The sequence below is a fragment of the Hirundo rustica genome, chromosome 3 (genome assembly GCF_015227805.2).
Source record: "Hirundo rustica isolate bHirRus1 chromosome 3, bHirRus1.pri.v3, whole genome shotgun sequence".
Lineage (NCBI taxonomy): Eukaryota > Metazoa > Chordata > Aves > Passeriformes > Hirundinidae > Hirundo > Hirundo rustica.
In genome coordinates, this window is record NC_053452.1 from 111,026,530 (window position 1) to 111,047,299 (window position 20,770).

The 20,770-nt window shown below is 39.4% G+C and overlaps 1 protein-coding gene across 1 annotated transcript in view; it reads right to left on the reverse strand.

The window, feature by feature from the left end:
• Positions 1–18,710: 18,710 nt before the first annotated feature.
• OPN5 (opsin 5) overlaps positions 18,711–20,770 on the reverse strand; it is a 30,445-nt gene continuing 28,385 nt past the window's right edge. Inside the window, exons 6-7 of the mRNA XM_040059385.1 lie at positions 20,105–20,340; positions 18,711–18,810 (exon numbers count right to left, since the gene is read on the reverse strand). Of these exons, the coding sequence (XP_039915319.1) occupies positions 18,747–18,810; positions 20,105–20,340 (300 nt within the window). The 3' untranslated portion in view covers positions 18,711–18,746. The remainder of the gene's footprint in view (positions 18,811–20,104; positions 20,341–20,770) is intronic.

Here is a 20,770-nt window from a genome sequence, read left to right on the forward strand (position 1 = left end):
AAGCAATTTTTGTGCAACACCAAAACAGAGTATAGGAAAGCTCTGTTATAACCTGGAATTATTCTATGTTTATTATCATTGAGATATTATTTGTTGGATATATCACAGTTTGTTGATACCAGTTAGCTGACCTTGATTCAATTAAAACTTGGATGTCATAAACGTGGTAGAACTTTCATGACTTTTTCTAAACGAAGAATTGATCATGTACATTGAATATTCAAGAACATGTTAGCATGAGATTCTGTTTTTTCCATTTTTAAAATTTTTTCCTACAATAGAATGCAGTGCTTATGAAAGCCTTTGTGATTTTGTCTTTTGCCTTTTGATCATAAACAATTTTTTTCAGTGGGACATAAAAATAGAAAGAACCTTGCTTAATAATGTAAAAATCCCTTCCCGTTCTACACAAAGGCTGGTTGATGCAGATCTATACTTTATATATGCCTGTAGTTCCATGTATAGGAATTGTGAATAGTCACAGAAGACATAGAAGGAAAAAATAGACTTCTGGCACCCATTGCCCAATTTTTTGAGCAGAAAAATCTTCATCTGTGCAAGGATTAAATAGTTTAGGGACCACTTTCTACTGCAGAAGTCAGCTGGCACAATCTGAACAGATCTATGACATTAAAACAAAGTATTGAAAAATAAAGTCTACACTACTTGATCACCTGTGCTCCAGACCCTTCCCCAGCTCCACTGTCCTTCCCTGGACTCGCTCCAGTCCCTCAACGTCTTTCTTGAATTGAGAGGCCAAGACCAGCCACAGTACTTGAGGTACTCCCTCAGCAGTTGAGTACAGATGGGCATGGTGAAGTGCTTGTCCTGAGTTCCTCTTTGTTTTCCTCTTTGCTCTTATTGAGATCATTGTTAAATTCTCACTGGCTTTGCCAGAGGGAGCACTGGATCTCCCACAGCTGGATCTACCACAGTTGCATCATCTACCATGTACAACACCTTCATTGCTTGAAGAATCTGTGAACCCTCTCTTATGTATAAGAGAAAACACTCATCCAAGTGACCATTCAAGTCTTTTTCTTCCTGATTAAGACCTGAATCACTGAAGTAGTTAACATATACAATAACCTCTGTATTGTAACCTTCTCTGCCCAAGGAACAATGACTGTGATTCATAAGCTCCATTATGTGCTACATTTGGCACTTTGTCAACAGTGTTACCTTTTCAAGAGCTAGGATAAAGGGTAATGGAATGGAAAATTTCCTTTTATCCCATCGCTGGGTCAGTCTGGGTGCATTCCATGCATTAACTTGAAGCCAAGAAGCAGATTGTGTGTCTTCAAATCACATGCTCGTTGGGAATTTCTGAAGGGAATACTACTAGACGCAAAGGAAAAGGAAACAAAGTAATATTCAGTGACTTGAAAGAATTCTTTTATTTTCTTTCCTTTTTCTTTTCAGTTGGCCTTTCCACGTTCTTACTTAAAGCATAATTCAGTAAGAGGCTGTCTTCCTCTGAAATGCTAAATAGGTGGGTTGAAAAGTACATATTGTCTGGAACTTGGGGTTAATGATGAAAACCATTCACCCTCCTTGGACAATGCAATCAATGCCTGGCAATAGAACTTGGGCTGATTTTAGAAGATTGTAAAAATTGTCTTGGAAAAATCCACCAGAACCAAAGAGATTTTTTTAATTCAGTCCTGAATTTTCATTCCATCCAAGCCAGTATTGTCATATTCCAATTATTATCTATTTTCATCTCAGACCTGGCAAACATCTTTCCCCCAAATTGCCTGTCCACCTTGTCACACAAGGCAGTCCAACATCTGTGCCAGCTACAGATTCACACCCGCAGGCTTGGGCTCCATGGTCTGTTGTTGTTTTCCAGGATTCAGCTTAAGACAGAAAACTCAAAACATCTGAGAATGTGAGGTACTGAAAATAAGTACTTTCAGCAATTTAACATCCTATAAAAACTGTATATTTGCCATTGCTGCATCATTAGAAACGGGGCTGAAGGCTGTATGGATATACTGGTTGTTGAACAGTCACACCAACAGGTTAATTTCAAGAATTTTGCACAAAATAAACAGTGATGGACACTGATGATTTATTAAATTCTGTGGCAGAACACAACTGGAAAAAAAAATACCCCAACATTTTGAAGAGTCTCCAACTGTCAATACTTCTATTTGAGGAACCAGATATTACACATCCCAAAAAAATGGCATCCAAGCCATTTTGGTTTTTTTCTAGCCCTTGGTTTTTTTCTTTTACTTTTGCTGCAATTGCTACAGGCAGAAGCAACTTTGCCTTCACTCCTTGAAAAATGCTGTTCCTATGTCTTTCCTTAAGTTTTGTAGTAAATTGTCTGCTTCTCTGTCTTTCTAAAATAATGTGCATGGCCTTAGGAATGTCTTTATCTCATTCCTACTGCATGATAGGCAATATTCCATCCAGCTGGTCTGATCCATATGCATTTTTATTTTCCAGATAATTACATTGTTCTATTTGTATCATTATTTTTATTGTTGCTGTCTCTAAGAGGCTTTTCTTATTTAACTTATTTCCAGGTTTTCTTTTTTGAATTTTTCTGAGATACTGAGTTAGAGGAGAAGGCAGTAAACCTCTTCTGTTCCTAATCATAATTCCCAGCCTCTGAAACCTTGAGGCTTTCTAATTACTGCTCCTAAGCAAAAACATTTAAATGCCATTATTTCCCTTCTTGGTGGTCTCTAGCAAAAAAATGGTTTTCTCAATATAAAAATTCCAGGTTTGAACTAAGGTTATCATGGAATGGGGAATCCTCGCCTTCCCCCCATAATTTGTTTCAACTCATAGTCAAGAGTTGTGCCTAAAGCAGATTATCCTAGTGTTTATTATTTATTAAAGTTATTATTTATGCTATTTGTATACTGCAAAATCAATCTCCTCTGAAACATCTGCCAGACTCCATAACTGGACACAGTATTGTTCTGGGCTGGAGGAAAAGTGCTCACACTCAGCTGCTCCTGGAAAAAATGTTGTTGCCACCCTGTCCTAAAGTTAGGAGCCAGCTGCCTGTTTATCTTGACAGTGGGGTGTTAGTGTCTCCCCGCGCCAGGGCAAAGAGGCAGCTGAGACTGGCTGAGGGTTGGTGTGCCCAGGACATGTGTCCATGGCCTCCTCTAGCTGCAGTGGATCCAGCCCTGGAAGAAGCTGATACACAGCCCCAAAAGCAGAGAAACTTCTCCTGGCTTTGTGGGTATCACAGCAAAACCTCCAATAGCATAGTTCATGGAGACCTTGAAAACATCTTCTGGGGCCTGGTGTCATTTCATTTGGATATTAGTACAAATTTCTAGCTAGCATCCTAAAGGGGCTACTGTCAGTAATCACATGCACATTAAATGTAGGTATTCCATCTCAGCTTTGATCCCACCTAGTTAGCAGTATTTTAATGTCAATGCTTGAATGAACACAGTGTTTCCTGTGGCATTCCTGGAAGTTTATTTATGCTTCCTTTGCTGCTGGCATACACATGGGCCCCATAAATGGGAGAGGAGCAAGGAAATTCAGCTGTGACTAGCAAAAGGGTTTTTCTCTGGACAATAACTTCCCATTCTTAAGCACTTCCATAGACTTGGGAGTCTAGATTTTTCCCTTACAGAAACACTGCTTTGCCAAGTATCTTTCTTTTAGTAACCCAGGTCTTTCAGAGGTGTCACACCATTCCTAACTTGAGCTGAACCTAACCTTGCAGGAAAACAAGGCTTATTTGGTATTTGGAAACAGAACAACACCCTGCCCTTCCCTACTTGCCCCACAACAGCCTTTTCATCCAGTTGCCACCCTTTAAGAAGTAAAGGAACTTAACATGAAGGTAAACAAATATAATAAACCATTCTCTTTGAATATGAGCTGGTTTTTTTCTTCATGTAAATCTTCAAGACTGAAATTCTAATAAACAGATCTTCATAAGATATCTCCTGTCACTTTTTATTTGTCTGAAATATTTTTTTTCCCCATTGGTATATCTTTCAGCATTTACCCAAGCCAGAAAAATGCTACTTACTGACATTAACAGGCTTGCAATATTTAAGTAAAGCATATAAGCTATTTACAAAAAAAAAAAAAAAAAAAGTTGACAGCACCATTTCAAAAATGAGACTATAATGTAATAAAACCATTATCTTGGCTTGTGTCTGATCAAGGAATAAGAAAATGAATGAAATATCACCACAAATGAGAACTGGGAGAATTTTCCAGAGAAGGGAAAAATTAAAGCGGAGCTAGAGAAAAACAAGGCAAAACCTTCTGAAAAGGCCATGTTTGACTACAAGAATTTATGGCTCCTCTTCTTATCTCAATGCACCCTCTGTGAAAGCACTCCCCATAACAAACCTGAATGATTTGTCAGTTGTCCACTAAACCCTTTTTCTTCAAAGGGCTTTACCACAGTTACATGTCCATTGTATTTCCACAGAATGGTGCACCCATGTTTCAAACAGTAGAGTTTAATACACCCCTGAAAGCGCCCCTGCCACTGATGTTAGCAGCAATAAATGTGGCAGGCTGAGGATATATTCCCAGCAGGGCTGGGACAGTGCTTAATATAGGTCCTTATATGCCCACCTGTGTGGAAACAAATCTGTTGCTTGATGATGTCTCTCATCAGCCATTCAGGTGCAAACCTTTCTCTTGCTGTCATTCCTTGGTGAGGTACAGTTTTTCTGCAAATAGCACCACAGGCTGATTTCTTCCTTCTGTTCCTTCAAACCCTGAAGCAAAATCCCTGTAAGCAACAGGCTCTGGCACCAAAAGTGAGTGAAGTTTCTGATACTCAACGTGACATTTATTATGCTGTGCCATGCAGCCCTTTCTGGCATCAGTCCCAGCAGCATCCCGGGAAAGTTGTTTATCTTAACCCAATCTCTTTATACACGTGGAAGAGAAATGAGACAGAGGAATATGCAGTCACCTAACAGCAGAGCCAATGGACTATTGCCCAATCTACCTATATAGACAAGTCAAACTAATACTGGGAGAAACCTTCAGAATAAAGGCAGTTCCCTGAAGCGATGGAGAAAATGGCAGCCAATAAAAAAATTGGAGTGTTGGAATACAGCCAGGATATTTGTGTGCTGTAGATTTTTTTGCTTGCCTGTCTTTGAGAGTCATTGTGACCTTGGAAGAGTTTGCAATGGCAGGAAGTTGTCCCACTCTTCTCTGCACAAGGCAAGAATTAAACAGATGTTAGGCCAGCTTGGTGTGCTCCTATTTTCGCTCAGCAGAGTTCAGCCAGAGCATATCCAGGTTTCTGTTTGTGCAGTGCCCCAGCAGTGGGGCGTCAGGGAAAAGAGTGTGCAGCTCCTGCACATGCACTGACAGACCATGAGGAAGAGCTTGGTTTGACCAGGAGGTAAGCAATTCCATTTTGCTATTTTAAGTCTCAAGTCTAGTACAACACACCGTGGAAGTGGGCATCATCATTTTCTCAGTCTCTTCTCCAATGAGACTTGGCTCACAGTCTGCTCAAAGATGACTGAGATTCATTAGAGCACTAATGCCTACCAATTTCTATGCAAAACTCCACATGACTGAAATCCAGTGCATATTTCACACCTCTGGAAGATTATGAATTAGATGAGAATGAATAGGAATAGAAAAGTTCAAAACTACAAAACTTCAAACTCTCTCATTTAAAGCTGGCAGTTTTATCTCTGTCATTCGTGATGCCTTTAGCCTTTATTCCACTTCCTTTCAATAACCATAAAGACTCTAATTTTTTTTTTCTTTTATCCCTAAATCTACCTCACCGTACATGTGGACAGAGAAGCAGACTACTTGTAAGTAGAGTATAATTTTTGTCGGGTTTTTTTTTTTCTCTTTGTTCTTCTTTCTTTTTCCTGCTCATTTTCTTCTTCTTGTAGCAGTAGTTAATATGGGTTCCTGAGACAGGCACAAAACTACATCCTGTGGCTATTGATTTTTGCAAAACCCTAAACACCTTTCCAGGCACTCCACTAAGGAATTTCAAAACCTACACAATTATTCCGGGAGAAATTTGAAATACTGCAAGATTCATCTCTATTTAAATGAATTAATCCCTTGCTAAAAGACTTTTCTTTCACCATGGTAAGGAAGAAGCGATCTAGGAAATAAGTCCAGCAAAAAATGATCTCATAGTTTAAGATACTGGTCACTAAGAGTGAATTAGGCAAAGACAGCATTCAGAGAAGTAGAAATTGAGCCTCACATCCATACGAAAAAAGTTTGCTTATGGTTTTGGGGTAGAGACTTCAAGTCTAGTTCCTTGGACAAGAGCCCTCCTTGCATAAGAATTTTTATTGGAAAAGTATGGATATGCAAATCAATTTCTCTTTCTCAGTCTCTTCGGGTGGTGAACTCACTTTGTCCAAACAGTTAAATAGCAACTTGGCCAGAGAAAAACAGAGAAACCAATGGTACAGGCATGTGACCAAGGGTTTTTGAAATACAGTAGATCCTGATTAAAATCCCTTTTCCCAATAGGAGTAAAAGGACACCTGGACCTCCATCAACCCCTTGCTCTGTGTGCACCCTACACTACTCAGAATTCTGGGTCCTGAGAAAAGCTTTCAAAGCTCATAATAGAAAATAGGGAAAGTATTGGGGTTTCCAATACCTCTGAGGATCTAGCCCTGTTCAGAGAAATGGCTTAAATCACATAGCGAGACAACTTCTCTGGACATGCTTTGTAAAATAAAAGGTTTAATAAACAAAGAAAATAATAAACATAAACAAACAAAGAAATGTAAGTTGGACACAGTGTAGAGAGCATCCTAACACTGGTAAGGCACTCCAAAAAAGCCCTTGAGTTCTTTTGTGCAGTCCCTTTAGTACTGGATGGTCTAGGTGGGCTGTTTGGCACAGAGCCCAATGAGATAGGCGATAGGCTTTGAGGTACACTCCCAAAGCCCAATAACAGCTCCTGTGCTGGCCCTGAGCCAATACTGACAAAAAGGACACAGAACTTTCTAGTTTGGTTTCCTTATGTTTAAAGTAAGCTGAAACCCTTTTCCTTATACAGAAATGCATGCACAGGGGTGGGGGGAATGCATTGCAACAGGAAATCATCATTGAATTTGGTGTTTAGGTGAGGTGCTTTGACTAAAGTCTGACATTTGACTCCCACTGGATTTGTGCAGCCTTGAAGTCCACCACAGCTTTCCTTCTGACTGTCATATTTTAAGAAGGAAAAAAACCCCTGAAAATATATTTATAACCAGTATATCTGGAATCAAAAGTTGTCCCTATCCATCAGCAGAAAATCAAAATTAGAGAAGTCAAAATATAAAATATACTTATCCAGCAGAACAAGATGAGTGAGTAAACAACCTCAAACTTTGTCCAATTGAGTCATTCCACTTCCTGATTTCATTTTTGGCTGTTAAAACTAAAGAGAAGGAATTGAGGGGGGAAAAAATCTAACACAAAACTTAATTGTTGTTGTCCTAAAAGAGAATTACCTTCCACAAGGTGAATATCCATCTGCTTTAAACATTAGGTCCCTGGGAGAAAATTTGCATTACCACACCACCATCCTTTCTACATGCTAAACACCTGGAAAAATAGCAGTAAAACTAAAGATGAGTTCACAAAAACTTACTTTCTTGTTACCCAATTTTATGAGCCTATTCTTGGCCCAGCCCACAAACCACAGCCCTGCACCATCAGGGGATGCAGCTATAGCCAAACTGGGCTTTTAAAATCTCAGGGTAACCCAAACCACTGACTCTGTGAGACTTAGGGCTGCTCCAGCACCACATCATAGAAATACTCATGGTTCACAGTATTTTGTACCTGAAAATCAGAACTGGATAAAGAACAAGTCTCAGTTTAATACAACAGTAATTCATATTGGTATTCAAAACCCTGTTCAATTTCCAACAGCGACCACTGGTTGTTTTAACATCCACATGTAGGTGTTGGATGCACCAGAACCACTTCTTTTTTTTTCATAATTCTCATTTAATTATTTTATTTTCAGCTTCAACTCCAGAAAAAGCTTACCATGAGCAGAAAGCTTCTTGTTAATCTCCAAATCTCCATGGAGAGTGCATCTGTTATGGTGCTCCCTCTGATCTTATAGTTTTCCTACTAACTAAAAATAAATATTCACTCATAATTTATTTTAAAAAGCCAGTTTCTATTTCAGGATATCAGAGTAATGTCTATGAAAGAGAGGGGGGAAAAATCTGTTCTTTTATTCTGTCTTTGAAGGAAGCTGATAAGAATAACACCTGATTCACTCAGAGAATTATTTTAAAGCCATTTATAAGCATGGCTTTCAAAGAAAGATGAAATGCCTTCTTCAGTGCCTGTCATTGGATCTAAACCTGCCTCGATGAAATCAAAGTGCCCTGTTTTGATGGAACCGTAGGATGTGGGCAGGACCATCCCTTCCTGGGGTCATTAAAACCACTCTGTTTGAGCATCCTTCAACACTTTTTCAGTAACACTCTTTATGTCACCTCTGTGTAACAAGACCCTGTCAGGAAGAACTCCCGTGGCTCCTGCAGAAAAGTCACTTTGTGCCTTTCCCTTTGTGTGATGCACAGTCAGCCAGCGGCCCAAATTCCACTGCTGGATGAATGCTCCCACACCACTTAATGATGTGCTGCCAGGACAAAGCATGTCCTTCCCTTTGCCTCGTGCTTGATGTTTTACACTGGGATGTTTTATTTGGTGCCTTCCAACTCCTGCTTCATGGAAAAAAAGTTGTAAATATGATCCTTTCATCTTCTGCCTGCTGCTTGTGGGCCCCACTATATCCCATCAGATTCCCCCTCTTCCAAGACAAGTCCTTTTAACCTGTCCTTGTACAGAAGCTGTTCCATGGTTTTTTACCTCTTTTTGGTGCCCTTAAGCAGTTCTCTCCCTCTTCTGCCATTTCCTGGGACAGTGTGTTGGGGCTGTGCATGACTGGTGCAGATGTGGTGTGCCAGGACTCCTGGCAGCAGCCTGGCACTCCTTCCCAGCTCAATCCCAGTTCCTCCTATCAAATTTTTTACTGTAGCTGAGCTCGCTGTGTGGGCAGAGTAAAATGGGGTTGAAACACTGCCAAGTCCAGTCAATACCACCCAGCACTCAGGTTTGCACTGATGAAATCTGCAGCTTCTGAGCCTTGGCTGGTCAGATTTACAGGCAGGTTACTGCTGAGGGGGACAGGATGAGTCTGGGAGAAAAAGCCTCCAGGTGCCTGTATCTCTGTACGTGCTGCCAGCACTGTCTGGCAAGGTTTTCCATTGTGCACCTGATGTCAGATGAACAGAGAAAAGAGGATGAATCCTTCATCCCAGTTTCCAACTCTCCTGAGATGTCTCAGAGACAAACAGGACAAAGCTTCTAGTAAAAAGGAGACCATCTCACTTTGATGTTCTCTCAGTTAAGAGCATGTTAACATCCTGTCCAGGTAGCACTACACTGGGTCAGGATGCCCAAACCATGGCAACTCCCAAATCTTGATTTGCAGGATCCCTTTGCCAGAGCTGCCACTGTCTCTTGGGGTTGGGGAGAAAATAGGTGGAGACAGTACTTTTTCCTTTATTTAGAGAATCATTTTAATAAGAGTATGTGGTGGTGCAAGAGTTGTTTTATTAAGTTATTAAGTAATTTTTGTAAGCTTTATAAGAAGTTTTTTGTAATGGTACATTCCACTGTACCCCCGTTTTCTGTAATGGTTCCCCCCCCCCAATGGGTTTGTTATATAACCAGTCATTTTATGTCAATCACCCCACTCCTCCACCTGTCCTTGTCAATCCTCTCTCTCTCCTCTTGGTCGCCCTGTCTGTCACTTCGGGACCCTTCCCTGGATTCTGGAAAGATCCAGGGGAGGCGTTGAGTGATAGGCTGTTGCCTGGGAAATCCCCTTCTCCCGTCTTGTGATTGGTCCGATGTGTAAAAGTTAACACCCCCTGTTACACCCCCGTATTCCCTAATTAGCTGACCTGTTGTCGCCACCCCTTGATCCTCCCCAGTTTATAAGTCGCTGCAAGGCTTTGTTCTAGGCTTTCTCTCTGGGCAGCAAGGGTCAGAGGTGGAGCTCCTTGCTGGACTCCCCTTCAATAAACCACCTTTAACCCTGCTCAAGGGAGAGTCGACCCTTTGTCTGCTGCCGCAGTCGTGACACCATCAGGTCCAGCCGCAGGTGTGAGGAACCAAGACCCACAGGGAGGAGGTTACTCGCCCTGCCTGCAACCCCGACCGATCCGCGTTAGCCGCAGTGCAGGACTGAGCTAGCCTATGGTCAACATCTGCTAGGCGTGAGGGACACTGCGACAAGAGTATCTGCAAATAACTTCTCAAGTGGTGGTTTTTCTTGTTTCTCATTAGGCTGAAATGTTCCTCACACACATTTTGCAGATACTCAAGACACAGAATCATAGAAGGGACCCTAAAGATCACTAACTCCCCTGCCCGGGGCAAGGACACCTTCCACTATCCAGGTTGCTCCAAGCCCCATCCAACCTGAACACTTCCTGTGTCAGGGCCTCACCACCCTCAGGAAGAATTTGTTCCTATTCTCTAAACTAAACCTACCCTCAGTCAGAGTAAAGAATTTTATCACAGACCAGTGCAGATTAAGATTTGCAGTTAAATGGCACCAAAAGCAGCCTTCATGTAAAAACATACAATTTTGTGATCAAAACCCAAAAACTAAACCCCAGGTAACAGCATTGATCCATTCTCTTGCTTTATTTGAAAACACATTCAGATAACAAAGTGCAGAAAATAAAACCTGCCCATGATGTCATCCATCTGGTTGTGTGTTTAGGGGAATAAAAAGGGCAGAGAAAAATTAAAATCACCGCTGTTGTTCCAACACAGTGATGGTAAAGTGTCCCCTGATGTTAAGTGCAGCCAGTAAGTGAAGTTCTTTACCGCTTCATGACACAGTGTTATATATTAATAACATATTAACTCAGCAATACCACTTGAGCACTTACACAGTTATTTACAGGCTCGGCCCATAAATTTTCTCTTACATTGGTGATTGCAGTTCCAGGACGTTGCACTGATACACAATGTGCTGGAAACATTGATGGACACAAACAATTGAATTTTATACCGTGAGTTACAAAATCATAGTAAATGAACTCTCCCACCGCTCTGACCTCTGAGGTTCATTAATCACCATACTCAGATCCTCCATTACACTTTGAGCACCAAAGTGCTGAAAAAATTCAGTAATAAAAATTCTACAAAGTTTTATATTAGTTTATTACAGCTTTGAATGTTGCTTACAACACCAGCATGCTATGACTGACACTTCAGCTGTGTGCTCCAGCAGATCATTGCGGAGGTCAAGTGCATCTTGTACAGATTATAATGAAGCAGAACATGAAGGAAGCCGAAATCACTCAAATCCAGGTGCAAAGTGGCCTTCAGCCTTCCTGACCTTTGTGCTACCAGCCAAGTTAATTTTTCAGTGCAGTCAGTATGTCTCCTTTGCAAAAAGGACCCTCTTAGCACAAGGTCTAGTTGTTTACATCAGAGTTGGAGAACCAGCTCCCAAACAGTGGTCAGTATATCTGGCATTTCTTGGGTCCCATAAAACTGAAAAGATCTTTTTCCTTTTAATTTCTGTCACAGTTTCAGAGCAGTACCCTGATTTTGGTGGGGTTGCTCCTGGTTTATCTCATCTTTAACTGAGAAAGGAGCCCACATTTTCCCGACTTTGCCTTTTCCCTATGGACCCGGACTCCCTGTTGCAGGTTTTGCTATCCAGATGCAACTCCAACAAGGCTGCTGAGGCTGCTGTGGTGGGAGACGAGCAAGGCAAAGGAAACACAAGATCCTTTTTTCACATTAGAAGCTGGAAAGAGATGATTTAGACCATGGACTTCCAAGCAGGTGTGCATATATTTTCAGCAGGGGGGAGTCTGATCCCCTAAACAGAACAGAACCCTATCTAATACATGTCTCTGATTTTTTGCTCTACAGTATTAAGCACAGACCAGTATCAGGACATTAAATGTGAATACAATCCTACTCCCAACAAACTGAAACAATAGATATAGCACATTTGCACAAAAAAATTACACTTGAAATTATTTCTTAATAAGACACACCTTCAGTAGTAGAAATATATTTCTATACAATTAATACATCTAAGCTTTGAGATAACCATCATATTGTAGTTGTTTTGGGTCAGTATCACTAAAAGTCTATTGGTATCTTTGTAAATTTAACTCTATTAGAAATATAATTCCTAAGAATGAAAATGCAATCACAAACCATTAATATATGTTTTTCTGAAGGTAATTTTCTCATGTAGTTTCCCTGTGGTTGTTTGGTGTACTTTAAATTTAATGACTCCAGGATTCCAGATTTATTATCATGTTCTCAAAATCTAAATAGCACAGCTGAATATATTTTATTCCAAAAAATTGTCCATGGCAGTCATTACAGCACATGATTTCAGCTTGAACTGCAAGTGTTGCAGAATGATACCTCTCTGAAAAGCACATTTAATAACTGTGAAAGCAAAGCTACTTCTTTCATAATGAAGTTTAACTCTGCATCACGACACTGCACTGCACCAACTTTGGATTTTGAAATCACTTCATTAGAAGTGAAGTTTCACTGTGTGAGGGGTCTTTTGAAGCCAGTTCCAGTGTAAACGATCCAGCCACCTGTACAGCAAGGTCAGCACTCATTGCTTCAGCAGCACAGACAGCTGCTAAGCTGAGCTCCTACAAGTGTTTAAATTAGGAAAATGTACAGAAATTCAGCTATCAGGACTAAAAATGGCTGTTTAGAAATATTGCCAATTGCTAACAATTTTTGTTAGTAGATTAAATAATCTATTCTTGAGTATCTAGTTAATCTTGTCCCAACTTCTCCCCTTGAGAACTCTATCAAAGCCTGAATGTTCCTGTAGTTCAGAAAGTCCTATTTCAGCTTTTCCTGCCTTAGCTTCCAGCTTTGATTTCTCATTCTATCACCTTCTGAGACTAACTCCCTTCCTTCATTTACATTATTATTTCCTCAAAGTTATTTATAGACTGATATAATTTTCTCTGACCTTTCCTCTTTTAGAATACTTCATTTAACCCTGTCACTCTCTCACCTCTGTTTCTGCTGCTTATACATCATCATTTTCTCCTCCCTTTCTCTAAAGCTTCCCTTAGCTTTGGGGACCAGAACTGCAGACAGGCAGATAGATTCTCCACCCACGGATCAGTCTGAGATAATGGTTTCTAATTCAGGAATGAGGATCTTCAGGTGCTCTAGAGAAACACTTTTTGGTGTTGCAGACTGCCTCCATGATTGCAAAACCCTAAGGTAAGATCCCTTCCTTGACATGTTTTGCAAGCAAGACTTTCATACGATTCATAAAATTTTAGGATCCTGAGGCTCTGTGTAGCCCCTTTTAGAAACCGAAAAGGCCATCTCTATTTTGTACCTATTTTCTACACATACCTATTTCCTAAGTGTTTCATATTTTCACTAATGTAAGATTATGCTTGATGCAATGCAAACATTATTTATAACTTATCCACATCTATACCTGAAATAGTTCTGTACAATGCCTGGCTTTGGTCAGTGCAATGTTTACTTGTTATTTCAAAAATGTATTGGCTATATTCCACAGAGATTAAGAGATCTACTCCCAAAACTTCCTTTAGGTGCTATGTGCAAAATACAGAACAATGACAATCTTACTGATCAGAGAACCTACCAAACCTTTATCAGCAACTCTCATCCATTTGTTGCAGTCACCTTTTTTGATACTGAATGTGTCTCTCAGAATAGGTCTCTAACAAACCAGATGGGCTTTCTTTTCTACACAACTGAGACAGAAACCTGTAGTTAGTATTGGAAAAGGCTCACTATGCATAGCTGATGAAGAACCCTTTAAGTTCTGAACCAACAAAAGCATGAAAATCTGTAACTAAGCCTTGTGTTTCAAAAGCTTTTGCTCTGGCTTACAGGTCCAAGATCCTCTCCCCCAGCTGCAAAGTGAACATTTAACTGGGGAAGTGAAGATCATTCCACAGAGTTACAAAAACAGCCCTCACCATGTGCACCGTGTTCCAACTGAAGGAGAATATGAACCACCCTGAAAAGCAAAGCATGTAGATAAGAAAAAGGTTTTGAGATGCACAAGAGCTCCAGAACATGTGTAAACATGGTACTGAGAATGGTGGTTCTCATCAGCAGCTCTCCAGAGAATCTAGTTTCAGGCTGCTAAATGTTCTTCCTTGAGCCCAGAGACCTGCAAAGGCCAGTGAAGTTTGGGAAAATAAAGATGTAGGGGGAACCAACCAAACCTTCCTTGAGAGGAAGGAAGAAGAGAAATTGGTGTTATGGTGAACATCATTTGTCAAGAGCTTCTTACCCAGGGCGAGACTCATGTGGGGACACCCTGAGCTGGGAAATGGGACTAAAAAGATGCCAAAAGCATCTTTCCTGACGGATGCAGAATGAGGTGTCTGAAAGTTCCCTGGTGGGAAGAAGAGGTAGAAACACAAACGTAAAATGAGTAATGTAGAATTACAAGAGAAATAAGTGCCTGGTCATTTAGCAGTTATTCAGGTTTATTTTCATGACCAAGAACACCCTGCACAGGGGGTGGGACAACCTCTAAAAGACATTGTCAGCCAAGAGAAAAGTTCCATCAAGGAATGCAATTCACTATCATTGTGCCTGTCATTCATTAATCACACTCTCTTTGTATGAAGACACATCAATTTAGTCTTTCACTATTGATGCCACAAAGCCAAAAATCTTCTGATATCAGCAGTCTTGTGCTGTAGGTGATAAATATTTTTAACAAATCACTTGTTGGGTTGGGTTATTTTCATTTTTATTACAGGTCTAGAAATAAAATTTGCTACAGCTGTATTCACCCATGGGCAAATGCTCTCTACCGTCTTCCAAAATTCCACAACCATAACTTACATTTTTACTACTTTTTCTTTTCAGCTTCTACCATAAAAGTTTGTTTAAATCTCCTTTTTCAAGAGCCTCTTCAGGCATTTTAAATCTTGATATTTCTTTACTGTCAACAGATTTCCAAGTCTGCAGAAGAAGGTTTATAGTCATTCTTCATCTGTGACTGAAAATGACAAATAAAAAATTTCCATATCCACATGCTTTGCATAATTTCACTATCACTTCAAAATACGATACTGCTCTCATTACCCTCTTACTCTCAATCTTGCTGTCCAGGTCAGCTCATTATCTAAGTGGAGTCTTTTAGCCTCTGTCAATTACCTCCTTCAAATCATGGACAGGGAATTCAAATAGAATTTTGCTTCTTGACAGCCCGCTCTGAATGTACACAAAGCTTACATATTAAAATATTCTCATTTATAACTATTATCCTTGATGGCACTATCTTCTTTGAAAAAAATTTTATTTTAATGTTTATACATAAAACCAGGAAATTTCTTAATGTAACAAGGAGGATGAAATATTGAAAATGCAATAAAGAAATCTTCCTTCAGAGTCGTATTCCTTACTCATTTATCACACTGATTAGGTTTTATATTGTTGGTGCTTTGACAAAGCCTAGATCACAAAATGGCATAAGTTTGAAATTCGTAAAACATTTAGAAGATTTCTAGGAGAAGAAAGTGAGAGATTCACTGGTTTTTGATGACCTCAGACCAAGCTTACCTATCTCAGTTTTATATAATAATCAATCAGCCTCAACACAGGGAGAGGAAGAAACTCTGTCCTGAGCATCAGTGGCAAAGTATTTTTAGAACCATCTGGCTGAAATCTTCAGATCAGTTCAACACTGACCTTGAAAATCTGAATCCATAAGAAGACCCCTCATTCCTCTACTACTGTGATCCCAAACAGAGCAGAAATTGTGTGAGCTGTTTTATATACAGGGGAACAAAGAGAGTGTTCCAGTTCTCTTTTGTCATTGACTCCAGTGAGATCCATTTGCTCTTAGGTTCAGATTCTGCATTTGAATGAGGCACTGCATGCTGAAATGTGCATGTCCTGCTTGAGTCAGGGGAACATCTTTCACTTAAAGACAAGTTTATGCTGAGCATGTGTTCAACTCCTGCACAAGCTGGAGTCCTTAAGTTTCTTCTAGAGCAAGGTACTGTTCAGTCATGGCAAAACTGAGTTTTCAGACAAGAATGGCTATGGCACTGAATAAAAAAATAAATAAATTTAAATAATAAGAAAATAAATATCTTTAAGTCATATGAAACATCTATATCATTATTCTGAAAGTTTGTATTTAGGGGTTTACTAAACCTCTGAACTCTTTAGATAGCACATGTATCTAGTATATTTGCTATAGTGGAATCCAAAAATATCCTACACTCTTCAATAATAAAAAAAATTCAGCCCTACCACAAGTGTGTATCCACTTCTGGAGTGACCCAGTAACAATTCTGAGGAAAGTACATAATTTTAACAAATTAAGAGAAAAGCTTCCCCAGTTTAAATTAGAGGAAGTATTCATGCACAAACTGTGACTGGATTTTCCCCTAAATCTGGCCAGAGTAGGGAGAACTTCCTACAGTTTTACCAATAGTGTTGCTCCAGCTAATTTCATTTATAGGGCCACAGTACATCTGATCTACATCACACTTTAGTTGTTATAAACACCTATAGATACAAACAAAAGCTTGCCTGGATGACAAAAATAATAAAAGCTGCAGGAAGATGCAAGCAAGATTGTTAATATCTTCATAACTAATCTGCAGATATTGTAAAAGATGCCTTCTGCTCTGGATCAATTTCTGGGCACAGTTTGCAACCACAGTTAAGAAAGAAGTTTGTCTTATGCTAAAAGGTCTGTGGAAATGAAAGAACTCAACTTCTGGGGAAAAATTAGCACAAAGCAACATATAGGTAATATGGCAACTCTACGTGCCTCTTCAAGTTCTCTTCATTTTTATTCAAACTTCTTTTGCTAAAGCATTGAAGAGGATGAAGCAATGCTTTAGGAAAACTCAACAAAATTCTACTTCTGCTACGTGGTTTGAATATCATTTGATAAAATAGCAACTGCAGAATGGGTGTGCTGGGACATACCAACAAACATCAGATTAAAACTTTATGATATTATTGTATAAAGCAATATTAACATCACCATGGATCAGCTCCAGAAGAAGTGCTGTTCAGTGTGGCAGAAAATGCATGTTAAACACAATTCTGAAATAACAGTAGGATAAATTAACATTAATAAGGAAATATTAAACAGGAAAGTAATTGAAACTCTTTCACAAATGTTTTTTGGCATTTGGCATGGGTTCGAATCCCGCTTCCTTCTTCCCTTTTCATCACAAATCAATTAATGCAAAACCAGCACAATTCCTTAAAGGAACAACTCAGAAGAAAACTTTGCCCTTGTAATTTTCTTTAACATGCAGCAGAAATCTGTGCGTGAGACACTTTGATTAACTTATTTTTAATAGAATCATATCTTTCTTGAAGAAATTACATAGAAACATCAAAATCATTATTTTAAGCATTAAAAATCTTTTTTTACTGAAATGCTAATTTTTGATCTGTAGTGATGTTTCCACCTTAAGATAAATCCAAAGGAGAAAAAGGAGATAATAGGAATAATTATGTCTCCTATCCGACAAAACTCTTTTGGCAGTCTTACTCTGCAGGTTGTTTCAAGACACATTGTTTTTCTGTTGATTGCATTAGGAACTTACAGAACTTCATTCTCTCAAATAATTACTCAGCCTCATCCTTCCAGGACTTAGTGCTTAAAAATTACTCTGCAGTTGCACTTTGGAAAGACTCTGTTACCAATGCTGTGACCCTTCTCACAAATACACCAGTTTTGAATCTGGCTTCATGGTTTGGATTGGGGACTGTTTTGCCATTTTATAGCTCATGAATTGATCTCATAAAGAATTGTGATGAGTAAAATATACAGTGAAAAATTAAGTTATCAAATCTTTCTGCTTCTTGCCATCAATACTTCATTGTAATTTTGGCCATAGAATGAAAAAAAGTCTGAAATATTGGTTTGCTCAGTCTGGCTTTGGCTGACTTCATTCCAGTTCTGCTTTTTAATTACAAAGTTATTCATAGATTGTAAGTGAATCTACAGGTTGAGCAAGAGACCTTTCCCCTCTCATTCACAATTGAGTAAGGATTTGTTATCCTGTATCTCGTAAAGTGATCCTGCGTATGAACGTGACACCTCTGACTTCGCTTTGACTAAAATCAAAATATTTCTGAATATTGAAGGACTGAAGTCAAAGTGGGTTTAACACAGCTTATAGCCTCATGATTAGGAGAGATGCTCACCAGGGAATTCCAGTCAGCTATTATTTCCCCACTGTGTAATTCAGAGCCCTGGGAAGTGAAGCTCCAACTCAGATTTGCCCTCTAAGGAATCCTTTCTCTCACGCTCCGGGTCTCCAGTGACTGCAGCAGGAATTTAAGGAGATTAGCTTTGGTAAACTAAAGCTGGCCTTTATGAATACTTTCCTTCCCCTGGGGGAAAATATTGCCCAAACTATCATTTCTGTTTGTGCTAAGAAGAACAAAAAAAAGGGCATTTTAAAGAATCTGAACTGAAGGAAAAATTTTAATATAAACAAATTTTCTTTCTTTTTTCTTCCTCTGGGTACTTATAATATTTGCCCAACTCTAACACACGATTTTAGTCAGGATGAAAAGAACTGTACATTGTGCAAAGGAGTAGGGAGTAAAATAAACCTGTCACCATGTTTAATTCATTTACAGAAAGAAAAACTTGTGCCAGTAGGGTTGTTTTTCACCAGGTTTTCATTTGCTGTATGTGTGATGAGCCCTCATGCTTCCAGCTGGGTTTCATTCACCGCTGTGGAGTCCCTGTGTGCAGATATCGTGTATGTCCTGTGGGGCAGAAAAGGTACAATGGTCATTTTGCTCACACCAAGCTGGAAATTAAGTCCCTAGATTCCTCCAGATCATTTTGTTCACTGCACAGGCCTAAAGAAGCCAGCTTGCATTCAGCTTGAGGGACTGGGTGAGACCTCCTTCAAACGTTAAACACAAATCCAGCTACCAAAAATCTACTGAAGGTTACTTCGAATTTGTGTCCCATTTGAGTAAACTGCAGAAGGGATTTTGGCAAACTATAAATTCAACACCTCAGACATTTACAACATATATAAATTCTGTATGTTTTGCAGATGAAATGAATCTCAGTGCAAGATTATGGAACGATCTGCTACGAGAAGCTGTGGAAGCTCAAGATTGACTCACTGAGCAACACACCAAAAATGCTGGAATTGGTAAGGAGATAATATGAATGATAAAATGGCATTTCATCCTTCATGCTTCTATCCAGGCACATATGTTTTAGGCCTTTGAAGCAAATTACTGGAATTCTATTGTTACACAGTCACTTATGTGTGGTATGGTGTCTGTGACAGTCTACACTGTCAGATTAACATCCACTGTTATCACATTGTTCAGCCACAAAAGTAAGGTACTTCTCTGACATAATACAGAAGTATGCTTTTCCTCCAAGGGCATAATTAGTGTTTCCAGGAATTCCACAGATGTGCAGCACAAATTTTGCCTGAAGGTTGTAAATAAAATAAATAAATAAATAAATAAATAAAAATAATTAAAAAATATATAAAAAAGACTTTCTTATGAGACAGTTACACTTTGATTTGTCTGGTTTGAGGTGGGTTTTCTTGGCTTGAGTGGTACCTGCTGGGTGGTTGAGGAACTATTGTCTCTCCCTGCTGAATCTGTGGCTGAAAGACATAGTATTAACAGGTTAATTATGGAAAGAATTTAAACATTTCTCTTCCATTTGCTTCGCCGGCAAGAGAAGTCATTAACACCTCCTGGAGGAAACTCATATGATGATGTGAAAGAAAAGGATTAGGAAGACAGGATTGATCCAAACCCCATTAAAACTAATGGGACTTTTTTCCAAACTCTATCAATGGAGCTGCAGCTGGATCTAAAAGAAAGAATATTCTTGCTTCTCCTTATACACCTACAGTCACTTTACAAATTCTCTTGGCAAGAAAAATCCCAAATCAAAATGGTCATGGGTCAAATCCAAGAAATAAGATTCAATGAGCTGTGATTATTGGCAGATATTAGTTTGGTAGTTTCTGGAACACTGTGTTCTTAAAGGTATCCTACACCCCAAGGAGGAAATTACCTTAATTTCTTTGAAGAGCTCTTGGCCTTCAGCCCTCCTGAGCGGCAGCAGGCAAACTTGCAATCAATGACCTGGTAAATGATGGGGTTGTACATGGCTGCTGACTTTGCGAGCAGCGTTGGTATCACCGAGAACTGGATGGGGACCGAATCGGGCCGTCCAAAGGCTGACCAGACCGAGACTACGGCGTAAGGGATCCAGGCAATGAGGAACCCTGCGCAGATCAACATTGCCACCTTGTGAGAGCAGAAAAGAGACAGCGGGGTTTATCCAGAAGAGCCTGACACTGGCACAGCAGCACAGAGCTAGGCAGAATGCAAGGGAATTGCATTCCACTGAACGGGAAAGAAAAATGATAACTTGCTTTTGTCATATAAATTTACACTATGAACGAAATGTGCCTCTTTATCTCGCGCATGCGTTTCTTTTGCCTGCTACAGAGCAGTTAATGAGTTTGCTATCAGACCTTTAAAAATGCAGGAAAGTCTGGCTAAATATGAGGAAATGAAATGAGATTTCAGAAAATAGTAATAGCTTGATATTGAATTCAAATTATTTAAGGACAGGATTGCTTTTGAAACAGAGAATCTCCTTTTTAGGATAATATACTAATAATAGCAGAGCTGCAAATGTTCTTGAAAAAAGATCTTTTGAAAACTGAGAATT